At 40.9% G+C, this 26,948-nt stretch overlaps 1 protein-coding gene across 1 annotated transcript in view; it reads left to right on the top strand.

Annotated features, from left to right (window-relative positions):
• Positions 1-26,948, top strand: part of LOC140924771 (dynein axonemal heavy chain 7-like) — a 52,719-nt gene that overhangs the window by 8,594 nt on the left and 17,177 nt on the right. The window contains exons 14-60 of the mRNA XM_073374771.1: positions 1-16; positions 568-654; positions 1,111-1,170; positions 1,293-1,346; positions 2,330-2,457; positions 3,076-3,154; positions 4,127-4,210; positions 4,334-4,474; positions 4,745-4,891; positions 5,024-5,160; positions 5,351-5,486; positions 6,146-6,409; positions 6,964-7,112; positions 7,548-7,679; positions 7,800-7,854; positions 8,181-8,267; positions 8,350-8,456; positions 9,246-9,444; positions 10,036-10,176; positions 10,668-10,824; positions 11,437-11,492; positions 11,968-12,077; positions 12,349-12,517; positions 13,053-13,155; positions 13,776-13,903; positions 14,216-14,299; positions 14,883-15,011; positions 15,340-15,438; positions 15,997-16,131; positions 16,575-16,838; positions 17,264-17,353; positions 18,015-18,107; positions 18,453-18,632; positions 19,021-19,152; positions 19,477-19,572; positions 20,054-20,179; positions 20,481-20,540; positions 20,895-21,032; positions 21,337-21,489; positions 21,944-22,041; positions 22,393-22,590; positions 22,951-23,167; positions 23,935-24,251; positions 24,831-24,972; positions 25,339-25,452; positions 25,975-26,093; positions 26,637-26,817. The exon at positions 1-16 is cut by the window's left edge and continues 50 nt beyond it. Of these exons, the coding sequence (XP_073230872.1) occupies positions 1-16; positions 568-654; positions 1,111-1,170; positions 1,293-1,346; positions 2,330-2,457; positions 3,076-3,154; positions 4,127-4,210; positions 4,334-4,474; positions 4,745-4,891; positions 5,024-5,160; positions 5,351-5,486; positions 6,146-6,409; positions 6,964-7,112; positions 7,548-7,679; positions 7,800-7,854; positions 8,181-8,267; positions 8,350-8,456; positions 9,246-9,444; positions 10,036-10,176; positions 10,668-10,824; positions 11,437-11,492; positions 11,968-12,077; positions 12,349-12,517; positions 13,053-13,155; positions 13,776-13,903; positions 14,216-14,299; positions 14,883-15,011; positions 15,340-15,438; positions 15,997-16,131; positions 16,575-16,838; positions 17,264-17,353; positions 18,015-18,107; positions 18,453-18,632; positions 19,021-19,152; positions 19,477-19,572; positions 20,054-20,179; positions 20,481-20,540; positions 20,895-21,032; positions 21,337-21,489; positions 21,944-22,041; positions 22,393-22,590; positions 22,951-23,167; positions 23,935-24,251; positions 24,831-24,972; positions 25,339-25,452; positions 25,975-26,093; positions 26,637-26,817 (6,091 nt within the window). The remainder of the gene's footprint in view (positions 17-567; positions 655-1,110; positions 1,171-1,292; positions 1,347-2,329; positions 2,458-3,075; positions 3,155-4,126; positions 4,211-4,333; positions 4,475-4,744; positions 4,892-5,023; positions 5,161-5,350; positions 5,487-6,145; positions 6,410-6,963; positions 7,113-7,547; positions 7,680-7,799; positions 7,855-8,180; positions 8,268-8,349; positions 8,457-9,245; positions 9,445-10,035; positions 10,177-10,667; positions 10,825-11,436; positions 11,493-11,967; positions 12,078-12,348; positions 12,518-13,052; positions 13,156-13,775; positions 13,904-14,215; positions 14,300-14,882; positions 15,012-15,339; positions 15,439-15,996; positions 16,132-16,574; positions 16,839-17,263; positions 17,354-18,014; positions 18,108-18,452; positions 18,633-19,020; positions 19,153-19,476; positions 19,573-20,053; positions 20,180-20,480; positions 20,541-20,894; positions 21,033-21,336; positions 21,490-21,943; positions 22,042-22,392; positions 22,591-22,950; positions 23,168-23,934; positions 24,252-24,830; positions 24,973-25,338; positions 25,453-25,974; positions 26,094-26,636; positions 26,818-26,948) is intronic.

The raw sequence follows: 26,948 nt of genomic DNA, 5'->3' as shown, positions 1-26,948 counted from the left end.
TGAAGCAAAGGCAAAGGTGTGTGAGTTTTTCATCAAGTAAAAAAAAAAATGAGGGTAATACTACACCAAGGTGTCTGTGTGTGTGGGGGGGGGGGGGGGGGGGGGGGGTCTAAAACAAATGTTTAAATACGAGGAGGCTCAGCTTATTAAATTTATCTGTTAGCCCTTTTGGTCTTTTTTACAGGCCCAGATGACAGATTTCCCTACCCTTTTATATACTTCCAATAGTGAAATCCCAATCCTTTCATGTAAACCATTTACCTGAGAAAAGAGTTCAACTCCCACAAGATTGCCAAATGGTACATCAATATGGCCACTGTTTAATTTTTTAGAACATAAGTGTGGGTCGCTGTGATGTCATGTGACGATGCTCTATGAAAATGGCAGAATTTGATTGAAAGCAAATTAGAGATTATACCAATAAAACTGGATTTCTTTAAAACATTTGCACGCAATTTGTGCCAATAATATTCTTTAAACTATACTCATCATTTTTCACTATGTGTAGGTGTGCGTTTATTAATTGTCATGATCTATGGAGTATTTTGAACAAATTTTCCACACCAGGTGAAAGCTGTAGTAGCCAAGGAAATGGCTGGGCCCAAAGAACATTTAAAGTTTTACGACAAGTTCAAGGACCTCATTAGCAGAAAGGTGCATTTAAAGGCTATTTTGAATTATGATTTTTATTAACGCACTCAGCTGTTTAGAGTCTGAAAATTTCCTATAAAGCTTTTTTTTATGATTGCCACATCATTTATTTTATTCTCATTGTGGTCACACAAACTCATCAAATGCCAGTACAAATTTCACTTGTAGTTGGCTTGTAGGAATTTTATCCACATAGCACAGTTCATGTGGCAGGTTTATCCCAAGCACACTGGAAATAAATTTGTAACCTTTCGAAGTTCTATTTATAAATCTTAATTGTTGAGTCAGTCTGGCACTACACAAACTGTAAGTATATTAAGCATAGACCAAAAGTTAAATGACCTCAGCTTGTAACTCAGCATCTGCGCTGGTAGCTTAGCTCAGATTTCTTTCCTAAGCCGCATTCAATAAATAATTCACTGAAAAAGCATTATTTTAAAAGTTGTTGTTCTCTTGAAGGCTGAAGCAGACATTGATCAGTTTATGTTGGAAGGGCACAAGTTTCCAAGGTTTGCAAAGGTAAAAAATGTTTCCTTCGAAATAGTAGCTTATGATTCACTGCGTGTACCAAAAATTTAATAATATTATAATGTTTTTATTTCTTAGAATAAATTGTATTAATTATTATTTTGATTTTTTAGGAAGTGGAGAAGTATGCTAAGTTGGTTGATAGCATCCAATATAACTCTCAGAAGGTTTGTTTGCCAAAGCTGAACATTTTCTTATTATCCAAGGCAGATTTAGCAAAGATTTATTAATGTGATGACCCTAATGCTTGGGAACTCTCATAGAGAAAGCCATGTACTAACAACTTTGCTTATCCTTACTTCAACGAGGGTCAGATAGAAAAAAAACCCTGCTTATTTTCCTTTCTGGAAATGTATACTGGTGATAGGACTCCCAAAAACTACTATGAAGACAATTTTACTCATCTTCAATTTGACATTATCTACAAGGATCTCTGATCCTTTCCCAGTTTATTTGGGTAATGAACTGAGTAAAGGCATTTTGGTCACGTCGACTCTCACAATCATCATCAACCTCACCATTATTATTTTCTTCATCGTCATCATAATCATCATCATAGCTATTTTTATCATCATCATCATCATCATCAACCATGTCCTTGTTGTCATCATCATCATTGTCATAAACATCATTGTGATTATCATTTTCCTACTCTTTCAGGGTCCCCAGCAGTGGGGTTCTTCAATCCCATAATCCCGACTCATAATTTCTTGCAATTCGGTAGTTTTAACTTCCATGTACACTTTCAATCCTGAAACTTGTCTTAATTTTGCTTTACAATCTTGAATCCTAAGCTTCAAATAAGGGAATTTCCGGATCCAAAAAAAGCTAACAAGGACCCTCCTCCTCCTCCTCCTCCTCATCATCATCATCATTGTTAGCATGTTGAATTAGATTTGTAAACAAACAACATTGTTAACCCTCCAGTTGTGACCAACATCAATTTTCTCCTAATGATACCCATACATTGTCAAGAGAGTAGGATATGAGAATCAATGAAATGATCACCTAAGAGAAAATACTTTGATCTTTTATCAAATTCTCTAGACTCATTCTTTAAGGAAATATATAGAGATCAGTTTGGAGAATTTGTATGTGGATATTGGGGGTTACAGGGTTAATATTAACCTTATGCTGTACATGTACATAGGTTATAAGAGTTGGTATGTTTGAACTGCACTGTGATGAACTGATCAGAGCATTAGCTAAGAGAGCTGACAGCTTAAGAACTAAACTGCTTCAGAGGATGAGCAAGGATCATCAGCTTCTCAACAAAAGGTAATGGTCTTATTAGGGGCGATCTTTACACGTTTCTGGGAAACTGCCCTGCACCTACCCCTCCCCTAAGCCAACATTTTGCCTTAAGTGAGAAGTAAGTGTTAATGTCGGCTTAAGGGAGGGATAGGTGAGCAGTTTCCCAGAAACGTATAATGATCCGAAATATCAAGGCAGCTTGAATGATCAGGATTGTCACTAGGACATGACTGTTGATTTGCCCCACCTTCCATCAGCATAACCCCTGGCTACTTTCATAGGAAAGGAAGGAAAAGAGAACCAAAAGAACCTCCCAGCCATTCATTTTCTTACCTACTAATTACATAAACCTAGCAATTTGAAAATGCTGTGACAGCCATGAAATATGTATGAGAATTTCGCTTTTTCTAGTATATCATCCAAGTTATTGCATACTAGAGAAATGCATTGATCATAGGTGTTGGATATGAGAATATCGACTACCATGAAACACAAAAACCATCAAGTTGATATGTTAGTTAATAATTACTAGAAGTGTTAGCCTTGTGTCAAAGATTATCTAGTGATTTATTTGATTTATACATTGTACTTTGTAGTTTGTCGGTTTTGTAACGGGGATTCCACTATTTTACTTTGTTGTAGGCTTTGTGAAGAGTATGAGAAAATAGCAGAAAAAGCCTTAACATCTCCTGCCAACACTGAGCATCTCATGGAACTCAAGGTACAGCTTATTTATTTGATTTGATTTGAGTTTTTTTAAATTTTATATGCCACACAATAAGTATAGGTTCCAAATTAAAATAGAAGAAGAGGAGAGGCATGGTAAGGAGACCTAACAGAAACTACAGGAGTTATGAGAGTTTTAACAGGCCTCCCTCAAATTTGGCATACTGCTTTGAGCTCAGGTGAACTCAGGACAGTTAGAACACTGCTATTGGCACTGAGGTGTGCCAATAGCAAAGGACAACATTAATTTTGTCTTAATAAGAGGATTTTTGTTCTTTGGCCATGAAACCATAGCCTGGGACCAGGCTCTGCCCGGGGGGGGGGGGGGGGGGGGGGTCAAAGACAAAAAATGGGGTGAAATAGCAACAAAAACGGCATTGAAGTGAGCAGTGACTGGTGAGTGGTGTCCTTATTCCCTTTTCCAGACTACTGCCTGGCTCACCATTGTTCACTGATTTCTCTTTTTTGCCTTTTTCACAATGGGGAGCCTGATCCCAGGCCATGAAACTGTGGCTCAATAGATAGTTTCTAACACGAGGACGACTATCAGAACAAGATTTTCCCAATACTAAGAAATGCATGCATGCGAGACAACTTCATTTTGGTGGGAAAATGTACGTGATAGCTGTAGTTTTAGCAAGAATGTTGTAGTGGTGAAAACAAGTTATCACATGCTAGAAATTTGGTGATATAGCGATCGGGAGAGGGCTTCACCTCCTTCAACGGAACAGAACGTACTAACTTTTGTGGTGAGAAAAGTACAATGAAGCTTTCCAGGATGTCTATTTTAGAGGGAGAACAGGCGAGAAAACTTAAAATTAAATGTCGTCCTCAAATCTAAAGCTCTCTAATAACTTGCTTGTCTGGCCCTAATTATTAAGAAGGTGATAATGCTATCCACTGAATAAATCTCCTTTAGGCTGGTTCTTGTTACATATAATGTCTATTTATTTTATTTTATTTTTAGAACTACATTGAGCAGGTTGAGAATGAGACCATTTTTGACCTGGAAAAAAGACTTGTTGACACCAAGAACAGACTTGTCTTTTTGGTAAGCAAAATTGCCGTTTGGTAATTCAATTGTATTCATGTAAAATAGTAGTCAAAATGGGCTCAAATTTTTTAAGGATTTGATGTGGCTGTGTAGTAATGAAATGCGTGGATTTTTTTGTAGGTGGATTATGCATCTTTCTCACCAGCAGACATGAGGCTTAATAACAGCGTGTTCCAGTGGCACTTTCGTATGCCCGAGGTTTTCGAAGAACACAAAAAGATCATCAATGCTAACCGTGTTCAGTATGAGAACAGTCTTAAGGTACTTTTGAATTGACTACAATTTGTTTTCTTTTATCTTTTTACAGTCAACTCTCTTTAAGACAGGCATCTACATGAATGAGGCCGGCACTAATTGTCTGTCTAAGGGCGCTTTCCATTGTGAGAACTGACTGGCAAGACCCAATTCCTGTCATAGTGACAGGCGGGGGGCGGCGGGGGGGGGGGGGGGGGGGACTGTTAAAATGAGTGGCACAAAATTCAAAGATATGGTCACCCTTTTGAACGTCTTTTTTGTTTTTTCTTCATCTAGATGCGGCGTGAGCGGTTTGTGGAAGAGTTGGAAAGTTACTCTAAGCAGCTTGAAGAGTTCCAATCATTTGGAGACATGCAGGAGATCCAGCGGTACCTTAAGAAAGCGCAAGCTCTGAACCAGAGGCTAGAGTCAGCAGCAGACAAGGTCTGATTGATTCTTCTCCGTCATTCCTGACCTTAAATCTTGAAGCAACTTTAACATAGAAAATACAATTCTGTTCCAGCTTGCGCAGGTCATTATTTAATTGTTTTATTCATCACGTGTTGTCTTCTTTAGATTCTTGCATTTAACCAAGAAGAAGAAGCTTTTGAATGGGATGTGACGTCATATCCTCAGCGTCAACAACTGATCAACACCTTGAATCCTTACTTGAAACTTTATGAAACAACTGTGGAATTCCAAACCAAATACAAGTAGGTGGAAAAGTTTAACCCCTTCTTTCATATAGTAGTTTCCAACTAAAAACACCAAAAGAAGAATTTGTAAAGCAATCAGCTTGATGATCATTTCCTATATTCTCATGACTATTGAGTTTGATTAGGTAACGATGTTGCTAGGAGAATGTAGATCCTGGTCATCGCTTAAATTGTGTTCTACATTTAGGGAGTGGATGGAGGGACCTTGGGGAACAATGGACCCAGATAAAGTTGATGGCGAGACTGGAAACTTCTGGCGTGCTCTTTATAAGCTGGAGAAACAGTTTACTGAAGTACCAAACGCACAGAAGATTGCAGCTAGGGTAAGATACTTTAGTCCTTGTACATTTGAACCCTCTTCAATAGCCACCTTGGGGACAGAAGAAAGTGGGCGTTGTAAAGAGGTTTAAATAAGAGTCAATGTATGTACTGTCTGCCAAAAAAGTGTCTGTTGTGGAGACGTGGCCGTTAGTGGTGGTTTGTCTGCAGGATCCAGGAGAGGGGCCCGGGGGGCCCACCCCCTTTTATTTTTAGACCCAAAAGGGGCCAGAAGGGCCGAAAAAAAATTTTTGAGGCTGCCCCCCCCCACTTATCTCAGGGTCTGGATGACCGCGCCCCCCTTATGTGAAGGCCTGGATCCGCCATTGGACTGTAATCAGGTTGCACTTAAGAAGGAGAGAGAGAGAGAGCTTATGCTTCTCAAATTGTATAGCATAATTTTTTGTACTGATTTGGTTATGGACATAGACATAGACAAGGAGAAAGTTTATTTAACCACGAGGTACACAGGAGTCGCAACTCGTTAAAACGCTTAACGTGAAAAAAAAAACATCGGTCGAAAAAATACTATAAAGAAATATGGTGTTAAAAGGGATGAATTAGATATTTACAAACTGCCGGTCGGGAATAATTATTTTTTCCATACAAAAAATTACTATGACAATTGTAAATAATTTGTTAATTATGGTTGTTATGGTTACAGATGAAAGCCAAGGTGGACGAGTTTAAAGAGCACCTCCCCTTGGTTCAGGTGCTGTTCAACCCAGGCCTCCGCGACCGTCACTGGGAGCAGATGTCTGAGATTCTGGGGTACCCTCTTAAACCTGATGAGGACACTAACCTTGCTAGGATGGTGGAGATGAACCTCGAGCCATACCTGTCCCAGTTTGAGACCATCAGTGAGGCGGCTAGTAAAGAGTTCTCTCTCGAGAAAGCCATGGAGAAGATGGTTCGCGAGTGGGATGAGGTATGTTGTGATAAACAGGCCCCAGTTGTACGTTTAAGTCATTAGGCAGGTTTAGCAAAAAAAGTAAAGTCAAAGGAGATCGGGAAAGCGCGCATAAAGTACTGACCGCCACTTTCGATACTCAGTTTACCGCTCTGCCACTGGTCAAGCTGATTTTTAGATTCCCGCGCGCCGAAGTTACTGTCTTGAATTGTCTTTGCTAAACTGGCTTATCATTCACTGAGCAACGCATTTTGAACTGTTATCTGATGGATACTGATTCATCTGGTAGGTGACTTTATTTAAACTTTCGGAAACTGTTGCCTCCTTAGCTTTATTAAACCTTCATAGCTTGTTACAAAACTCTAACGGATACAAGATATCACTGGACTTAAATTGTTCTCTTTAAACTTGTGTGGTCTAGCCCTTTTACGGCAGTGCTTTCAACAGCAGGCCTCACGAGCATTTATGTTTGCCATCTCTTTGCAGTAGTCTATTATCTATAGCGTCACGCCTTTACTAGAAAGATGCCTTCGATTGATTTCTTACCTTGTTTCACTTTTCTTTGCTTTCAGATTGAGTTCGTCATGATCCCTTACCGTGAAACTGGCACTCATATCTTGTCCTCGATCGATGATATCCAGACCTTGTTGGATGATCAGATCGTCAAAACACAGACAATGAGGGGATCACCATTCATCAAGCCATTCGAGACGGAAATCAAGTAATGATGGACAGCTCTAGATGTCAAACTAAGAAACTAAGAAAATTGTGAATTGGTAGTCTTGTTCATATATTGACCAACTATCACGTCGAGCAAACACCTCAATAATACGGTTCTATTATCTTATGCTTGATTGGCTCATTCAGCGTGATGCAATAACATTCTAGAAATATTTCTGTCAATGGTTTTGGTAATGCGTCAATCCAAGTGTCCTGCGCACCAACCCCGTTCGCATGTTTCTCTCTTACTCGTCCTCCGGAGCGAGGACGAGAAGACGCCAGCGCACATAGTTGGTCAGACTTCATTGTGAGCTTGCTTAACAAATAGTGGCATAATAATCTGTAAATTTTTAAAGTCGAGACTTTACGTCTTTATTGCTGAAGATATCATGTACTAATTACACTGCTAAACTTTAATCGTTTTATATTATTCTAGGGAATGGGAAAGTAAATTGATGCTGACACAAGAAATCATTGATGAATGGCTAAAAGTACAGGCCACATGGTTGTACTTAGAACCAATCTTCAGCTCCCCTGATATCATGGCCCAGATGCCTGAGGAGGGAAGGTCAGTACCCATTTTTACTCCTTAGTTCCCTATTATGTCTTGGAGGAAAGTTCAGTATCTGATATTTTCCACAGTTTTCCTAAAGGAGGAAAGTTAATTGTTATTTTCTCGTCTTTTCAGACGGTTTAGTACTGTTGACAAGAACTGGAGAGAGATAATGAAGGTGGCAGTTCTGGTGGGTGTAGCATCAATTTACTTCATCCGCTTGATTAGGTTCCGTCATAATGATACAATCATCATCATCATCATCATCATCATCATCCGTCATCATCGTCATTATCATCATCGTCATGATCATCATCATTATTATCATCATCATCATCACCGTCAATAACATCATCATCATCGTTGTCAAAAACAGAATTGCTATCATCCTGTCAAAATCCTCATGGTCGTCATTTGTACCATTAGTCTTTTATCATTATTGCTGTCATTTTTTCCTCAATATCGAAATCATAAATCCGCTTGTGTAACATTTCAGTTGTGACATTCTCTCTTTAGGACCGTCATGTCCTCACTGTTGTAGCCATTGAAAAGATGTTGGAGCGCTTGAAGAAGTCAAACGAGCTCCTTGAACTCATCTTAAAGGTACAGTTACTGTCAGTTAATGTGTTTGTGGGGACTTTTATTTTTTGTTTTATTCCTGAGAATTTCGTTAATTCTTTTACAGGGACTGAATGAGTACTTGGAGAAGAAGAGACTGTACTTTCCTCGCTTTTTCTTTTTGTCCAATGACGAGCTCTTGGAAATTCTCTCTGAAACCAAAGATCCAAAACGGTTCGTAATTATGCATACTTGATCCTTTTTTCATTTAACATGAAAGAAATTATATTGTATTCTTCACAGAAAGGCCATCTCTTGCGTCCCTTAGGGTCAAAATTCCGCAAAATTAAAAGTCAATTTTACTAGAATCAATATCAGATTGTCCAGTACAAAGCAAACAATCAAGGCAGATGAAAAATGCAAGTTGTTACTCTCTTACATACCTTGCCTTGATCTAAATGACGTTAAGAACAGATACGCATTCCTGTAGTTTTGATACAACCGTGATATGTGACTGGTTTTCATTATTTTCACGTAGACCATAACGCACCTTGTACCCCCCCCCCCCCCCCTAAAAAAAGGCGTACCCATTGTTGCCAAATTCTCCTGGGTATTGCAGTCGCCCCAAGAAAAATCAAACACAACGGTTATACAAAGGTTTTGGAGATAAACAAGGTGCATTGTGGTCTCTGGAGTGAGTGAATGGTGAATGGCTCAATCAGTACAAGAGTAAGGTCTGCGATAGCCTGCGAGCAAGCTCTCCTATTTGGGCGAGCGAGGCGAGTCTTGCGAGAACGTGCGAGCGAGCGGCGAAGCCGCGAGGGGCAGAGGAAAGGACCCCTTGCTCGTGCGTTCTCGCGAGGCTCACCCAAATAGGAGAGCTTGCTCGCAGTCTAGGTCTGCGAATACAGCCGATTCACCTTGCCGCTTGGGTCGCTCCGCGAAACGTCCGTAGCGGCGGACCAGAGGATTATCTTCGTACGGGGGCTACGTTTGAAAGAATTATCTTCCTACTACCTGCAGAGTGCAACCTCATCTTAAGAAGTGCTTTGAGGGAATTGCATCCCTGGAGTTTACAGACACACTGGATATCACTCACATGAAGAGCTCTGAAGGTGAAATTGTTCCACTGAAGGATGTGATTTCCACAAGCAAGGCAAGAGGACAAGTAGAGAAATGGCTGTTGGAGCTACAGGAGGATATGATCGCTAGTATTAGAAAGGTGTGTCTTAGTTGTCACCTCCCCTTCCCACTTCGCATGCCTTATCACACACTACACCCTGCACTCGCCTGGATTTCCCCCGGCTACTATGAGCGTGATCCCCGGCTACTTTCAAAGGAAAATAGAAGAAAAATAGAACCAAAAGAAATCCCTAGCTGTTTGATTCCCCGCTTACTTATTGTATTTACCCGGCAACTTGAAATCTTAGTGACATCCCTGTTATAAATTTAGACATGGTAAGAGTGAGCTTTCTTTAATGGGGTGGTAGAGGCCAAATGACATAATGTAGTTCAATATTACGAGAGTGAATTATGTTTTCCAATGAAAAAAGGGCGAATTGGTTACGAGAAGACTTAGAGTAGGCTGTGTGGGTAATGGTTTGAGGTTTTACCTGCTCTGTGAGTGATGTGTGCCTTTGATCCCGAGAGTCACTGACGAGTATCTTTGATGAAAGTAACTCTGGGGTGTGACCAGTTGAATGAAACCCTTCGTGCAGTAATTTCAAATCGTACTGTTTGTTTGTAGACATTTTACGAAAGTTTACATAGCATCCTTGGTACTTATGGAAATTCCTGTTTTTTATTCGTGCAGGTCATTTTTGAAGCAATAGAGGCCTATGAGAAGACTGAACGTGTGAAGTGGGTACGAGATTGGCCCGGACAAACGGTTCTTTGTGTGTCACAGCTTTATTGGACACTGGAGATACACAAAGCTATCAAAGGGGGAGCACAAGTAAGTAGTAATCATTACTATCGCCATACCAACGCCTGTGATTTCTTCTTTATCATCATCGTCATCATCATCATCGTCACCATCATCATCACAGTCATCATCATCATCATCATCCTCACCCTCTTCATCATCGTGATTATCTTCTTCATCATCATCATCATTATCATCATCATTAACATCGTCATCATCATAATCACCAGCATCGTTGCCATTATCTTTTTCGTCGTATCGTCATCATCATCATCGTCATCATCATCACTCACCATCGTTAACATCGTTATCATCATCATCGTCCTCCTCCTCGTTATCATCACTATCATCACCGTTAGAACTATTCCCATCATCATCGTCTTCACCTTATTGGCCATCACCATTGCTGTAGTCAAGTGTCATCTTGGTAAATGTGGCGTTAGACTCAAAAACTCACTCATCAAAATCATCAGCTTCAGTATTTTTAAGAACTTGTTATCTAAAATAGCGTTTGTTTTTAGGCCTTAAATGATTACCTTCAACTGAACAACAGTCAGATTGATGACATTGTAGCTCTTGTGCGTGGTAAACTGTCGAAACAAAACAGAGCAACATTAGGAGCCTTGGTGGTATTAGACGTTCATGCCAGGGATGTACTTGCTAAACTCTGTCAACTGGGTAAGATATTTGTACCTAACAATTGTAATTGGTCAATAGCAACTTTTATAATTTGAACTGGGGGATTAAATAAGCTCATCGTTATACTTTTTTGGGAAACTGTCCACCTACCCCTTCCCTAAGCCAACATTAACACTTACTTCTTACTTAGGACAAAATGTTGGTTTAGGGAAGGGGTAGGTGGGCAGTTTCCCAGAAAAGTATAATGATCCTAGTAATTTCGAAATTCTCAAGGCCTATTCGTTCTCGAACTCGTAGTCAAATCTAAAGGTCACTAATAAAGAAAACGTGTCATGTAGTTACAATCAAAGGTTAGGGACTGCGGGTTTGATCGATGATAGTTGTAAACGCTCCTCTTCCAACGCTGTGCTTAGCGCAAGTTAAGCAAATAGAATATGCAAACGCGCGTGACCAGATCGCGTCCTGTGCGTCCCATTCATTTTAAGTCTAAACGAAAGCTGCCGATACACATTGCACGCATTAGTGATATCATCTGAAAAATCAGGATTTGCGGGCTCCAATAACTTTTGTCTATGGACGAAATCCAATAATGTTATCATTCAGGTGAAACGTCTGTGGCAGTACTTTACTGATCTACGATCATTTTCACAGGTGTAAGTCGAGAAGATGATTTTGAGTGGTTGGCGCAGTTGAGATACTACATAGAGGTATAAGGTTTATTCACAATGTTTTTGCACTGGTGAAAAAAAAACGTGAACAATAAGGGGTGCTGTTTGATGGATTCGGGCAGAAGAGAAATGAGAAATACAGGGAATGTGTTTATTTAGCAGGTGTGATCTGGCAATTTGTCCGCGCAGAAATTTGGGGCCAATGAACTTGGACCGCTCAGAAAACTTAACAGTGGCGGATCCAGACCTCCAGATAAGGGGTGGGCCCGCTCATCCAGACCCTGAGGTAGGTGGGGTGGGGTCGGTCCCAATTTGGTCAGTTTGGTCTAAAAAAGAGTGTGTGTGTGTGTGTGTGTGTGTGGGGGGGGTGGGGGTGGGGGGCTGGGTCCTTGCCGCCTTCCCCTGAATCCGCCACTGCTTAAGAACTTCCTTTTTCCAACAGTGTATTATCAAGAGCTTTTCCAGCCATTTGCGCTGTCACATTGATCACTCAACTGTTTTGCTCTTTGTTTAGGAGGAAAACGTGATGACAAGAATGATTAGTGCTCAGCTGGCTTATGGCTACGAATATCTGGGCAACTCAGGCCGTCTGGTCATTACGCCCCTTACTGATCGATGTTACAGGTAAAGTCTTCCATTCTTCTTTGGGTTCTATGAATTAAATCGCACTGTTGCAGGCCGAAATGTAAGCAGTGACGTCGCTATGAAGTCGCACGTATCAATTTATAACTTTGAAATTTGTGAACGAAATTCTGTGATGTTACTATTCAACTGAAACCTCTTCAGCAGTACTTTCACGTGGTACTGTTTGTTAACCAGTATTTGGCAGAATGAAATTTGTGATTTTTTTTTTATAATATTGATCTTCGTTGGTTTTGTTATGCGTGTTTTGCAGGACTCTCTTTGGAGCACTGCAGCTCCACTTAGGGGGAGCCCCAGAGGGACCTGCTGGCACAGGCAAGACTGAAACAACAAAGGATTTGGCAAAAGCTGTTGCTAAACAGTGTGTTGTGTTTAACTGCTCCGATGGTTTAGATTACATTGCGCTCGGGAAATTCTTCAAGGTAACAGCTAGTACCAAACCAAGGATCAGTATAAGATTCTGAAAAAGTGCCTAACTACCCCGCCCTAACGAACATTTTGCTCCAAGTGGGAGGTCACTGATTGAGTTAAATTAGGGGAGAGGAAGCTCGGCAGGCTCCCAGAATCGTTTACTGAACAGATAAGAGAGTACGACTAGCTTTTTGGCTGGGAACAAAGTATGTGCCGGCTGTCTGGCTGTGAAATGCCCCAGATAAAACCAAGAGGATTGCTGTTGGGGGGGGGGGGGGGGGGGGGAGGGTTACAGTCCTCACATTTCTTGACTACCTCTGTCTGTACAATCAACAGGAAAGGGCAATCATGTATGCTTTTTTTGTTTCAATTGGATAAGTCTGCTGATAGTGAGAGCCCCAGTATGATGCTGTTGCCGTTGTTTTAGTGAACTTTTCTTGTTTTACGCGTTTTACAAACCATACAGTCTTTAATTTTCCCCTTAGGTCTATCTTGAGACACGAATTCACGTCATTTGGGGCGATTTCTATTTTATTTTCTTCACAGGGTTTGGCGTCGTGTGGGGCGTGGTCCTGTTTTGATGAATTTAACCGCATCGATTTGGAAGTGTTATCAGTGGTAGCACAGCAGATCCTAACCATTCAAATGGGTATGTACTCACCCATCACCTCTGGTGTAACTGTTTAGGGGAACATGACTGATTCTTAGCTTGTAATACATTATTCCAGGAAAGGAGGGGATCTCCCGGCTAACCTGTGGCTATGTTCTTTATTCCATTTTCCCTGGTTAAAAGTCCCGGCGAGCAAGGCCCTTGAACCGTTTTACTGATCATTGACATTAATCAAACTTACGCTTCTCGCTGCGTCAATCTTGCACAAGGTTAAGCTATTGACTATTTTAAGGTCCGGGCGTAGCCAGCTTTTTGACTAGTTGTAGACCTGGCTGACTTTCACTTCCACATATCCTGAAAATTGCACGCATGACAAGTACGCACTGACCTCACCAACACTTCGAGCTCTTAAGCTTTTTAGCTCACTCCAATAACCCATAATTTATAACAAGCGGGAGAGTGATCAAACCAAAAATTTGTACACTCGGGCCTACAGGTCTATGGGCTGGCTACGCCCCTGAGGGTGAAGCCCGAGCCTAAGTTACTGTTGTGTTGAATTGCTGCACATCATTGTTTCGAGAGACAAATTTTGACCATGTTTCTTGTGTAACATTTAAATGTCACTAAACAATAATAATGTATTGTTGGTATTGCCTCAGGTATAAATTCCGGATCAGACACCCTTTTGTTTGAAGGAACGGAACTGAAGTTAGACCCAACATGTGCTACATTCATCACCATGAACCCTGGATATGCAGGCAGGTCCGAGTTGCCTGACAATCTCAAGGTACGCGTATTCGCCATTTTGAGGTTGCACGGGAGACCGGGTCGAGATGGTAATCAAAGTGCTTTGTGGGACTGTTTTGGGGGACGAATTTGCCGCCATGTTGAAAATGCGTCCCACAGTGGCGACAATGCACTTTGAAACCATCTCGACCTGGTCTCCCTTGCAACCTCAAAATGGCTAATAACAGACTAAGTGTACTTGTCTATCTGTAAGTTTTTCCTTTCTACTTATCTATCCTGCTGCTGTGTTTTATACTTCTTGCACCGTCTATCTATACGTCATCTTGACTTTCGTTTTTCTTATTGTTCGCAGGCGTTGTTCAGAACTGTGGCTATGATGGTTCCTGATTATGCATTGATCGCCGAAATATCCCTGTACTCATACGGCTTTGTTAACGTAAGTTGAAACTAATCACGTGGAGTATGCAAACTAATTCTTCTGACCAGTTGCGCCAAACGCAGTTACTATAACGAATCAATCACAGCTTGAAGAAAATACGTGCAGCCGGTGCCAAGCGCGGGAAAATGCACGTGAACAAGTACAGAAGGGTCCTTTTAGTTTCTGATTGGTCAAAACAATGATGTGAGAATTATTAACCTATCAAAAGCTATTTCACGTTTAGAGCGGTTTTCACTTGACTGTCGTAAAACCAAAACCAAAGTAAATACAGTAGCCAACCAAAGGGCGTAGTAAAACCAAAACCAAACCAATTCCTCAATTACTTTGGACAGTCAAGTGAAAACCGCTCTAAGGCCGCTGTACATTAGCAAAACAAAGACACGGTCAAAAAATTGTTTTTTGCCTGTTCAACGATTCAGATAAGCTATGTCCTGTAACTTCTCTAGACAAACTTGACTAGATAGTTTTCGCTGCAGCATGCTGTTCGTCCTTAATCAACTCAACTGCCTAGCTGTGAATATTGTTAACTCTTACATTTCCATCGCATTGTTGAGCTCTTTAATTTTTTTTTTTACACTAGGCCCGTCCTCTAGCTGTAAAGATTGTCACTACGTACACTTTGTGCTCAGAGCAGCTGTCATCTCAGCATCACTATGACTACGGCATGAGGGCTGTCAAATCTGTACTCACCGCGGCTGGAAACCTAAAGGTAACGTTACCATTACACATACCTCTCTTTTCCCCACGATAAAAGCAAACAAGGCGCATTAGTTATGCGTGAATTAGGTATGCGTACATTAATTATGCGTGAAGGTGAGCGCATTAGATCATATTTAAGTGATATTTTTGCGCTTTACAAATATTAAATTATTATTTATTCTCTAACTTTTGAGTGTGACCAGACTGAGCCTCTGGCACTCCTTTTAGTTATCTAATTGACAAAATTAGTACTGTCATACGCTGTTAATTTCTGCTCAAAGGATGTGATATGTTGTCTATTTTCTCTTACTTGTTTTTTGTCTGTTATTCTGTTTCAGTTGAAATATCCTGATCAAAATGAAGACATTCTGATGCTACGTTCTATCAACGATGTGAATCTTCCCAAATTCTTGGCTCATGACTTGCCACTGTTTGAAGTATGTTGACCATAAATTTACATATTTTCTTCATGTGGTCTCGGGGAAATAGCTTATTGTGGTGTGGTAACCTAACTGAATTTTAGGCCTAAATGTGCTTTGCAGGTTTAGGGTGTAGTTTTATATCTGGAACGAAGCGCTTATGGTAGTTCGAGTTGATTCATCATCATCATCACCTTACTCAATTATTATCATTATCGTCATCATCATCACCGTCATCACTGCCATTACCATCATAAGTATCATCATCATCATCACCATTGTCACCTTCATTAACATCATCATTATCATCATCATTATTATTGTCAATATCAATATGACCATCGTCACTATCGTCATCATCATCACCATCATCATGATTATCAATATCACCATCATCATCATCATCATCATCATCATCTTCATCACCACTATAATTGTTATAAGCATCATCATCATCAACATCAGCATCATTATCGTTGGGCTGAGTAGGTCACCCTAAGCTTTATACAATAACTGCGATCTTGGGCTCGTTTATATAATGAAAGATACTTACGTTGCACGTTTTTTGTGATGTAGGGAATCACTTCAGACTTGTTCCCTGGTGTCAAGCTACCTAAGCCTGATTATACGATTTTGACAAATGCTGTTGAAGAAAACTGCAAGGCAATGAACCTACAGATGACTGAACAGTTCCTCTCCAAGATAATTCAGGTCAGTTCTTAACTCCATTTACTGTCAATCGCTTCAGTTCATATCTCAGAGTAACCATTTCCCGAGTTTGTTTTTGGTGGCCTAGAGTTCAACTTCTCAGTCATACCATGAGTACACAGCAACCCTCTTTGGGGTTCTGGGGTCTTTATTCACAATCGTTTTTTACATGCCAGTGGCTACTGTATAATCGCATGATGAGACACACATGGCTACAGATTACATATATTTAAGGGTTTGACGCTGAACGTCCGTCAGTCCTGATAAATATGATAGTCTTTTTTCGTTCATGTCTGATGCCAATTGGTTTACCTGACGGTTAGGCTTCTTAGTTGTTTAGTGTATTGTTGGATTTTCAGGATATTGTTTATATCCTTACTTAAGGGTGACACTGAACACTTGTGGATGAAAGCTTATTCTAATTGTTATTTGCTTTAACATGGCAGATCTACGAGATGATGATTGTACGTCACGGCTTCATGATTGTCGGCGAGCCGTTTGGCGGCAAGACATGCGCATATCGTGTGCTAGCACGTGCACTTAGTGACGTATCAGAGAAAGGTCTGATGGAAGAGAACAAAGTACAGACAGTTGTCTTGAACCCAAAGGCCATTACTATGGGGCAACTGTATGGACAGTTTGATCCTGTGTCTCATGAGTGGTCTGATGGAGTCTTAGCTGTCAACTATAGGGCGTTTGCTACATCAACTGTAAGTACTATGGAATACGGACCAAGTCAGTTCATGTACTCTGGGCTATTTTCGCTTAAATGATTTCTGTTTTTTTTTGGGTGGGGGAGAGGTGCGGGGGGATATGCTAACACAAATGGTCAGGCGAACAATGCCAAAAAATACTTAATTGAAATATCGCAGTATTGGATTCCGTGGTGTACTGGCATACCCACGACCTTCAAAAAAACTAACATATTAGCTCAAAATATTTTTTAGAGTTCGAAATAAAATCGGGACTTTTTAGAAACACTTACCTCGTCTAAACTGTGATGGAGTTTTTATTAAGGGAACACTATTTTGAAAATTCAAAGCAATAGCTCTCATCATATTTGATGACGTTATAAATTTTCTTTCTCTTGAAAAAGTAATGAGTTTGAAATTTTTATGGAAATATTTGTCAACAGACTCCAGACCGAAAATGGCTGATTTTTGATGGACCCGTTGATGCTGTGTGGATTGAAAACATGAACACTGTCCTTGATGACAACAAAAAGGTAAATAAATTCACTTAACCCTTTAAACCCTAAGATCAAAATTTGAATTCTCATTTGTTGCCCCTATTCATTTTCTACAGAAGTAGTGGGGAGAAGTTGATAAAATATCAAGCAAATGCATCTTGTGTGATCATGTCCTTAATTATAATGACCACTCTGTTTTACAAAGCATTGATATTACAAGGAGAAATTTGATGCTGATCACTTAAAAACTGGTCCCGAGGGAAACAGTTAATTTTGTTTCCCGATGAGCTCAATGCTTCCTGAGGAAAAGTGATTTGTTATATAGCTGGAAAGTTTGAATCTGGGAATTCATAAACCTCGCTGTAATGGCGGTCATTGGTCAAAATTCGCGGGTAACAGTACACTGTTACCCTCTGTCGTCATAGATTTGCAGTGTTGCTCGCTCAGTGATTTTGGGGGAGGGGGAGACAGTTCCATTGTTAGATGTCATGTGACTTCGAGGTAAACAATAAGAGTGCGCGCTGTTGGGATAAAATTTCCAGGTATATAACGAATTTACTTAAATCCTAACCTTCCTTAATCCTTCTAGTCCTGTGTAACATACAGAGAAACAAAAACCAATCCTTTATCAACTGAGAAGTCTCTTACTGTTTGCCTTCCCCTTCAGTACATCGTAACAATGTGATATTGTTTTCAGCTCTGTTTGAACAGTGGTGAAATCATACAGCTTGCACCAACTACAAACTTGATATTTGAGCCCTTGGACTTGGAGGTTGCTTCACCAGCCACTGTAAGTATGGCTCTTGTTCTCAGTGGAAACCTGGTTAACTTTGGAAATCCTTGAAAGTTCAGAAAATGCTTTAGATGCCAATAACACCATGCACCACAATATAAAAAAATAAATCGCAATCGCAAACCTTTCGGCAAAAGGAGCAGTGGAGGCTGTGCAACCACAGGTGGACCAGTTCACTTGTTCCCTGCTCAACATTTTGCATCAATATTGAGCATAAGCGAGGCTAGGAGACCTAAAGAAGCCAGAACGTATAAGAGATTTGCATCATATCATAATCAAACTTGTGTATGAGCCACTGATGTTATTTTTAGAGATTGATGCTTGGTATATTGACCATTGTAGGTGAGTCGCTGTGGTATGATTTACATGGAGCCCCACATGCTCGGATGGAAGCCATTGCTTGTCTCATGGCTCAATACTCTTCCTAAGACGCTTAATGAAGAGAACCGTGAACTCATCAAGGATCTGTTTGATAGAATGGAAGAAGCGCTGCTGCAGTTCATTCGCAAAGGAGGATTCAAGGTAAAGGAAAAACTCGTCAGTTAAGTCCTTTACCGCTTTAAGCTCTATTATCAAAATTCAAATTCCCATTTGCTGTCCTTATACGTTTCCTGTAAAAGTAGTAGTGAGAAGTTGTTGAAGTATCAACTCATTGTATCTTGTGTGATTATGTCCTTAATTCTCATCACCAATCTGTTTTATGAAGCATTGATATCACAAGGAGAATTTTGATACTAATCACTCTTAGGGCTTAAAGGGTTAAATGCGATTACCATGGTATGGGGTAAATTACCCATGGGGGTGTCCAATACTTTAGTACGGGTAAAATGCTTATTACCTCGGAGAGCTGCGGAGATTATCTGGGAGGGCGTTAGCCACATTAGGTCATTATTGTTGTTGTTTTATTCAGGAACTGTCTCCCACAACAGACGCTAACATGGTGAAATCACACATGAACCTCATGGACACCATGATGGATGAGTTCCATGATGAACAAAAGTTTAAAGAGCTCAATGAAAGAGAAGTGGCTGCGTGGCTCGAGGTATAATTCAGATTTTTTTGTCGTTTTTATGACATGGGTGCCAATGGCCAAAGTCATTGACTCTGTTTATGTGATCCTAATAAAAGCTACTAGGAAGTACTTTCCTATGGTACTGTTTATTACTCTGGATAGTGTTCTAACTTTTCAGTCTAAGAGTCGTAATGTGTGATCATACAAATGAACTGTTTATGTTTGTTTCGTTCTAATGTTTGAGTCCGTGGATGATTTTTTTAAATTAAATTCTGGGAATTGTTTTTATTTGTAGAAAGATCTCTAAGATTGCATTGACTTTAAACTTTCTGCTTTCTTTTATTCTTATTGTAGTGCATCTTCTTGTTCTCTTGCGTGTGGTCGCTTGGTGCATCCATTGATTTTAAAGGAAGAAAGGACTTTGACAAAGTGCTACGTGAAATTGTGGAGGTAATATGATTTTGATACACCCACGTGCTTAATGCACATAGAACATTACTGATGCTGAAATTAAACCTGCCCTTTCTTGAAAGAGGTCAAGTTGCACCGTTTTATTTGAAAGTTAATAAAGGACTGTACATTATACAGTAGAACCTCCCATACGAACACATTCTTGGAACCAGAAAGGGTGTTGTCTACCTAAGGCAGGTTACAAATGTTTGTATGTCACTAGGACTATGAGTAAGAGTGAGCTTACAGGAAGTGTTCATTGACCATGGCTGAGTGTCTGCCTTTGTGAGATGACCAGTGTCTAAGACTTAGTGTCTGCTTATGTGAGATGCCTAGTGCCTATGACTTAGTGTCTGCTATGAGAGCTGTCCATTGGCTAAATGTCAGTTCATTGGAGGTATCTCTTAGCTGAGTTTCGACTGTAATTCCTAATACTATAGAGGGAGAATAATGAGTTAATTGCTTTTCTTGTTTTGTTCAGGGTCCTTTGTCGCTTGAAAGCAAGAGCAAGTATCACATAATGGAGATAGTGGATCCCCCACCACGCCCTTTCCTGTGTCCCTTCCCGAGCAAGGGAATGGTTTATGACTATCGCTTCATCAAAGAGGTACACAGTGTCATCTATACACCTACAATCGAATGTACATGGCCTTCATCAAGAGAACAAAACTTAATTTTTCTTTTTTTCTTAAAACGGACAATTAGACAAAATCGAAGTCGTGCTCATACTGCGACATCAACTTAATCTCAGTCTCAATGGCGCTTGATGAATAAGCTTGTACACTGTACATACTGGTCTATATAGTTGTTAAATCGAGGAGCAGCGTTATTTTCCCGTGTGTTAGTCTTATGATTTTGAATATCCCAAAGTGTAAATGGAAATCATGGGTTTTTGTTTTCGCCTTCAGGGGATGGGCAAGTGGGAGCTGTGGACTGAAGAGATTAAAGATGCTCCCCCTATTCCTAAGGTGAGTTCGGAATTCAGTATTTAGTATATCTATATCCTATCCGATCCGGCACACTACTGGAACATCCTAACCTCGAATACTTTCAGGGACAGTAGAGCAAGCAAAGCTCGTGGGCGGCAAAAGTAGCCTCCCGCGAGAACGAACGGGGCGCGCGAGACTAGCCGATATCGCGAATCAAGTGTGAACGGGAGTTAGGTCACATAATTTTTGTTCCTCTTCATTCATGCCAAAGATCTCAGCTATTTTCGGACACAAATTGAAATCGTCTTCTTTTCTCGAGGACCTTTTTTCTCCTTTTACTAATATATTTAAGGGAATAATTTGCTGAATAGAATTGTGATTTTATTTTTGCAGGAGATGGCTTTCAACGAGATCATAGTGCCGACTGTTGATACAGTGCGGTATACATTCCTGCTGGAACAGCTGGTCTCGCACCAGAAGGCCTGTTTGTTTGTTGGGCCTACGGGAACAGGAAAATCTGTTTACATTACGGTAAGTATGCTATAGGCATTATCAATTATCCCTGTAACACTAACATATTATAAGTAGGTACTTTTGTCTTACGGGAGTTATTGGTAATTAGGGTCAATTAGTTGTGTTGTTATGTTGCGCCTTTAAATAAACCTTAAGCCAGGCGGAGCGTAAGCGAGCGCCTCATTCTCCTCGCTATTTCGTCGCTGCTTGCGCTCCCCTCCATTGCCCTTTCTCAAGAAAACAGCCAGTTTCGGAGGATGAAATTTGCCGACAACAGCAGTTATTACTTCATTTTCTTACTCGATGATCTATTCTCCCACAGAACTTCCTTCTGAAGAAGCTGTCTGACACCTACAAACCACTGCTGATCAATTTCTCGGCGCAGACCACCGCTAAACAGACACAAGACATCATCATGTCTAAACTGGACAAGAGACGTAAAGGAGTGTTTGGTCCTCCATTGGGCAAGAAAACGGTGCGTGTCTGTAGACAAAATTCGAATCATTGTACGTTTCTGGGAAACTGCCCACCTACCCCTCCCCTAAGCCAACATCAACATTTACCTCTCAGTTAGGGCAAAATATTGGCTTAGGGGAGGGGTTGATGGACAGTTTCCCATTTAAAATTGCTGCCTACGAGACTTTAAAAAACTTATGGTTACACCATAAGTTTTTCCTGTCCTGCGGTGAGGCGTTGTTTTTTTTTTCAACTTTGAGAAGAGAGGGTGGAAAAAACTCCTTTCCGCAAGAGACATATAACGATATAAAGATGACATGATCGCACCCTAGCTGTAATCTAGAAACGCAAGGGTTAGAAGTGCATACATTCCTCATCAAACTCGTTACTCCAAGTACACTCATGACTTTGTTCCTTTTTCTGTCGTGGTCGCATGGGGTCCCCTGAGTGATTTGTTTCTGCTGTGATTGCAGGTTGTGTTTGTTGATGATCTGAACATGCCGGCTCGTGAGGTGTATGGTGCCCAGCCTCCAATAGAACTGCTCCGTCAGTGGATGGATCACTGGAATTGGTAAGCTTTTTATCTTAAGCAAGCCCGCTATATCGTTACCTGGCGATTACGATCTTCATAACGTGATCGATATGATCGCATCACATCACTATCACGATGTACCAAGCGTTATTGCGAGTATCTCATCGTGATCACTCTCATCAAATTGTTATTGCTATTATCACATCGCGGTCGCAATCACCACATCGCAAACGCTTTAATCGTATCGCGATCGCCATCACGTCATGCGGCGGTCGCGAACACGATGTGATCGTCGCAAAAGAGCTTTTTCAAGACGCCGTGATCGCTATTATCGCATCACGATCGTGAATACAAACTGCCACAAAGTTAAAATTTCCGCGGATTTTACAGGTATGATTTAAAGGACACCTCTCCAATTCACCTGGTTGACATTCAGATGGTTGGTGCCATGGGCCCACCTGGGGGTGGACGTAATCCCGTCACACCTCGCTTCCTGCGTCATTTTAACACCATTAGCATCACCACGTTTGATGACAGCACCATGATTAAGATATTCGGTCGGATCATGGAATGGCATATCACCACAAGGTACGTTCTATCATACACCCGGGGATGGGTTTCTTTCCTACCTCTCCCGGGGGTAAACTCCATTATTCCGTTAGCCCAGGGGTAAGCTCTCAGTGAGCTTTTGCTGCAATAAACGTCTCTGTGATTTATACTAGTTTGTCCTTCCCCTTGGTATTTATCCTGAGTTAGTCGAGCGTTTAAAGATAAGGGAGCCGTTCGTTTGAAAATTGGAATTGGTTCTAAGGGAGGAGCTGCTCTCTAATTCAGGAAAAACTGAATTGTCTTTAACTTTAGATTTACCGTGCATAACGTTGGTGTAGAGTTACCGGCGGACTGTGTGTGTGTTTTCTTACTAAGTGCTGTTAACCTCTGTGGTTTCAGGGGTTTTGCCAAAGAATATCTTGCCGTCGGCGAATTACTGGTTAGCAGTACTTTAGAAGTGTACAAGAACGCCATGGTAAACCTGCTGCCCACCCCAGCTAAGTCACATTATTTGTTCAACTTGAGAGACTTTGCTCGCGTGATCCAAGGTACTCTCCTCTCCACCCCTGACATTATTGAAGATCCTGATAACCTCAAGCGACTCTGGTGCCATGAGGTATGCTATCTTTAATTCGAAATAATACATAGTAACAAAACACCGCGAGTGATTTAACGATTAGTTGACTCAGGAACCTGTGATTCTTGAAGAACGCGGGAAAACGCCGTTAAGCAAACCAAACATGGTCTGACTGGTTTAATGATTCTAACTAATGACAACAGTCACCAACAACAGTTAAACCAATCAGAATTGAACGTTAAATAATTCATAGCAACGGGACTCAGGAATCTGTGACTCCTGAATTCCATGCAGAGAAAAGGGGAATTCTTAAGGGACTAGTAGAAAGGAAAAAACCTCATAGCTCATGATGAGAACTAATGCCAAACTGAACCTGCATTAATTATGGTGTTTCGTAGTTGACTAGGATTTGACGCCGACTTTACCAGGAAGGGGAAAGGAGGAAATTGGTGTAAGGAGGAAATCCTCTCGGGAAATCCTCTTAGCTGTAGTTGTCTTCAAATTTAGTTGATACGCTTAAGTTTGATATACTGTAAGAAGTAATGTGAAACGAAAATAAACAAAGATGCTTGCCTGTACCGCTAGTCAACTGGCCTGTGGGCAGCATCTTTGATCGTGGTGGGGGAATGGGATTAAGTTTGTCGTTTTGTTGTGTTACCACCGAAAGTACTTCGATTACGAATTTGTCGCCGATTCTTGGACAAGTACCAACCGGAAGTTTATTACGGGATTTGGTCCCTGCCTATTTTGGTTAGGGAAGAAGGATTGTCGGAAATGAATTTCTAACCGGAAGTTTTTGTTTTTAGGTTTACCGTGTGTACTATGATCGGTTAGTGGATGACAGTGACAGACAATGGCTGTTTAACTTCCTGCGTGAAATGAGTAAAGCTCACCTGGGTGTGGAGTTTGACAAGTTGTTTGAACGACTGGACTCCAACCAAGATGGCCGAGTAGAGGAAGATGACTTAAGAAGCTTGATTTACTGTGATTTCACGGATCCCAAAGCTGATCCTAAGCCTTATGTTGAAGTCAAGGACTTGGATAAACTGCGCAGTGTTGTGGAGACTTACTTGGATGAGTTCAATAACATGAGCAAGAAGCCTATGAATTTGGTCTTGTTTAGGTAAACATTAACAGCTTAAGGAATAGGCCATTTTCCAGTTTTGTACTCAGTGCGGTGGCCTTTGAATAGAAGCGAGGCTGCAGGTGACCTTGTTTTGTTACAAAACGTGCTTTTTTCATATGTAAATGTTGATGTTCTTGGGCTTGTTAACTTGAGGACAACACGACATGAAAAGCAGTAAAAATGTAAGATAACTAGGTCAGCTCCTGCCTTGCTTCCAGAGTACTGAGCACACAACTGCAAGATGGAGTATTGAAGTTCCTCGGTCAGTGCGAATCAGAAAAATAGTCCAAGTTTTCCCAACACGAATCACACCTGTAACCTACTGGTTACTAGTCTAGGTTCTCTGTGACTGAGCTATAGAGACCAATGAGAGCTCAGGCCAGTAAATTAGGTTCTTGTGACAATCATGCCTATAGCTAGTATTGGAATGTCGATAGGTGTCTGGAGCCCATCAATAGGAGCCTCTATCGTCATTAATTTTTTAAGCCAACCCTTTCCTGAGGAGCTTCTGTCGCTGTCAGGGATTGTTTCAAGTGATCAAGTAACCTTACCGATATACCTTACGTCTAATTTTAGGTTTGCTATTGAGCATGTCTCTCGAATCTCCCGTGTGATCAAGCAACCTCGTGGTCATTGTCTCCTGGTGGGCGTTGGTGGCAGTGGAAGACAGAGTCTGACTAGGCTTGCTGCACATATGGCAGACTATGACTTGTTCCAGGTAATGTTATCACTCTGACCAATCATAAGGTACTCAGACACAGCTGAACCAATCAGAACTAAAAGAAAAAATGTCGACGTCGCGAGGCGCGGGAAAACACCGTGAAGCAAACTAAACATGGTCTGACTGGTTTAATCACTCTAGCCAATTATAACAGTCACCGACAGCAGTTAAACCAATCAGAATTGAACGTTTAAGCATGTTGCCAGCGTCAAGAGCGCGAATTTCTCTTTTTCGCATTTTGAACCAACAAGTAACCGCGGCAGTTCCGCATTAAAGCCAGCACATACAACTGAAAATCCGCCTTACTCAAATTTAATTTCCTCTAACATCTTCTTAATAGCATCTTCTTAATGTGTACTTCAGGTTGAAATTGGCAAAGGATACACCTCAACCGAGTGGCGTGAAGATCTGAAGGCAATCCTGAGAAAGACGGCGGAAGGCGAAACGAACGGAGTGTTTCTATTTACCGACACACAGGTAAGAATATCTCACAAGACTATCAGTCAGAGAAGACCCTGACGACGCGTAAAATAAGGTGGATGCGAATTAATTCCAACTGCTGATATGACCGCTGAGGTGAGGCCAGATCGCCACGGTAGACAGCGCTTTCTTATTTTTTTGTTGCGCGTACAAGGCAATGAGATTATCAGCAATAGGTTCTAGCAAAGCGAGCCATGAAACCTCTTCACGAAGCTCCAAAATTTCATAGTTTTTAGCTCGGTAGCCTAAACGCCCAGCCCTGTGCTAGGCTCAGTTCAACTCCTTAACAAGGCGAAAACGTTCTCTACAAGCCCTAACACTTCCGCTAGCTGTTTTTGTTTTGTATTGTTTTTTTTTTTGTTTTGTTTTGTTTTTGTTTGTTTTTTTTGCAGCTTTTCTTTATTATAACCACACACATCACAAGCTAATGTGTTTCCCTAATACTTGGCTATTCCAGTCTGGGATTAAGAGATGTCTTTGTCTGCACTGACTTTTCATACTTTTGTGTTCCCGTTTTAGATTAAAGAGGAGTCTTTCTTGGAAGATGTTAACAACTTGTTGAATGCAGGCGAGGTGCCTAACCTGTTCCCTCTGGATGAAAAACAAGAGATCTGTGAAAAGATGAGAGTCCTAGACAGGTACAAGCGCTTATTTGTTGTAATCATCATTTAGCTGAGGCATCTAGGAGGGAACCATTATGTGCAAACAGTTTTAAAGCACCATAATAAAGAACTGAATGATCCTACTTTAAAATTTCTGATCACAGGCTCCAAATTTACAACTCCTTGTACAGTGTAATGAACAGTACCTCAGCAAAGTACCGCTTGGTAGCTTTCTTTGAATGGTCAAATTATTGCAAATCATCCTCAGACTCAAAATTATAACTACCTCGTTTACCTTTATAAACATTACACTGGAATCCCGCAATACTGGCACTTGATCGAGACGGATACCTGTATATAATGGAAGGTTACGTTTGTCCCGACACTGAAAAATGACATAATTTCTCTAAAAATATCCCCCTTAATACGGACGCCTGGATAATACGGACACTATGGCATCTATCCTTTGTGTCCTTGTAAACTGCGTTCCACTGTATAACCATCACTTCTCGAGGATTTTTCTATATAAAGAGTTCTTAACTACCTTTAAAACGTCCTATTTATTTGATTCTTTACAAGGCAACGCGACAAGTCCAAGCAGACAGACGGTTCTCCTGTTGCACTGTTTAACTACTTTGTTGAACGAGTCCGCGACCAGCTTCATATCGTGTTGGCCATGAGCCCCATTGGTGACGCCTTCCGTAACAGACTCAGAAAGTTCCCTTCACTGGTAAACTGCTGTACCATCGACTGGTTTCAGGTAATCATGTTACAAGGGTTAATTTTAGTTAGTGGAATATTTTCCTTGATTCGTGTTATACATTCTACAATCCTGAAGAAAAGTCCTTGCGACAGTAATGCAGTATTCATAATACGAACGCAAAAAGCGCT

The sequence above is a fragment of the Porites lutea genome, chromosome 14 (assembly GCF_958299795.1).
Source record: "Porites lutea chromosome 14, jaPorLute2.1, whole genome shotgun sequence".
Taxonomy (NCBI): domain Eukaryota; kingdom Metazoa; phylum Cnidaria; class Anthozoa; order Scleractinia; family Poritidae; genus Porites; species Porites lutea.
Note: the sequence above shows the minus strand (reverse complement) of the source record. Positions and strands in the feature narration are given on the sequence as shown.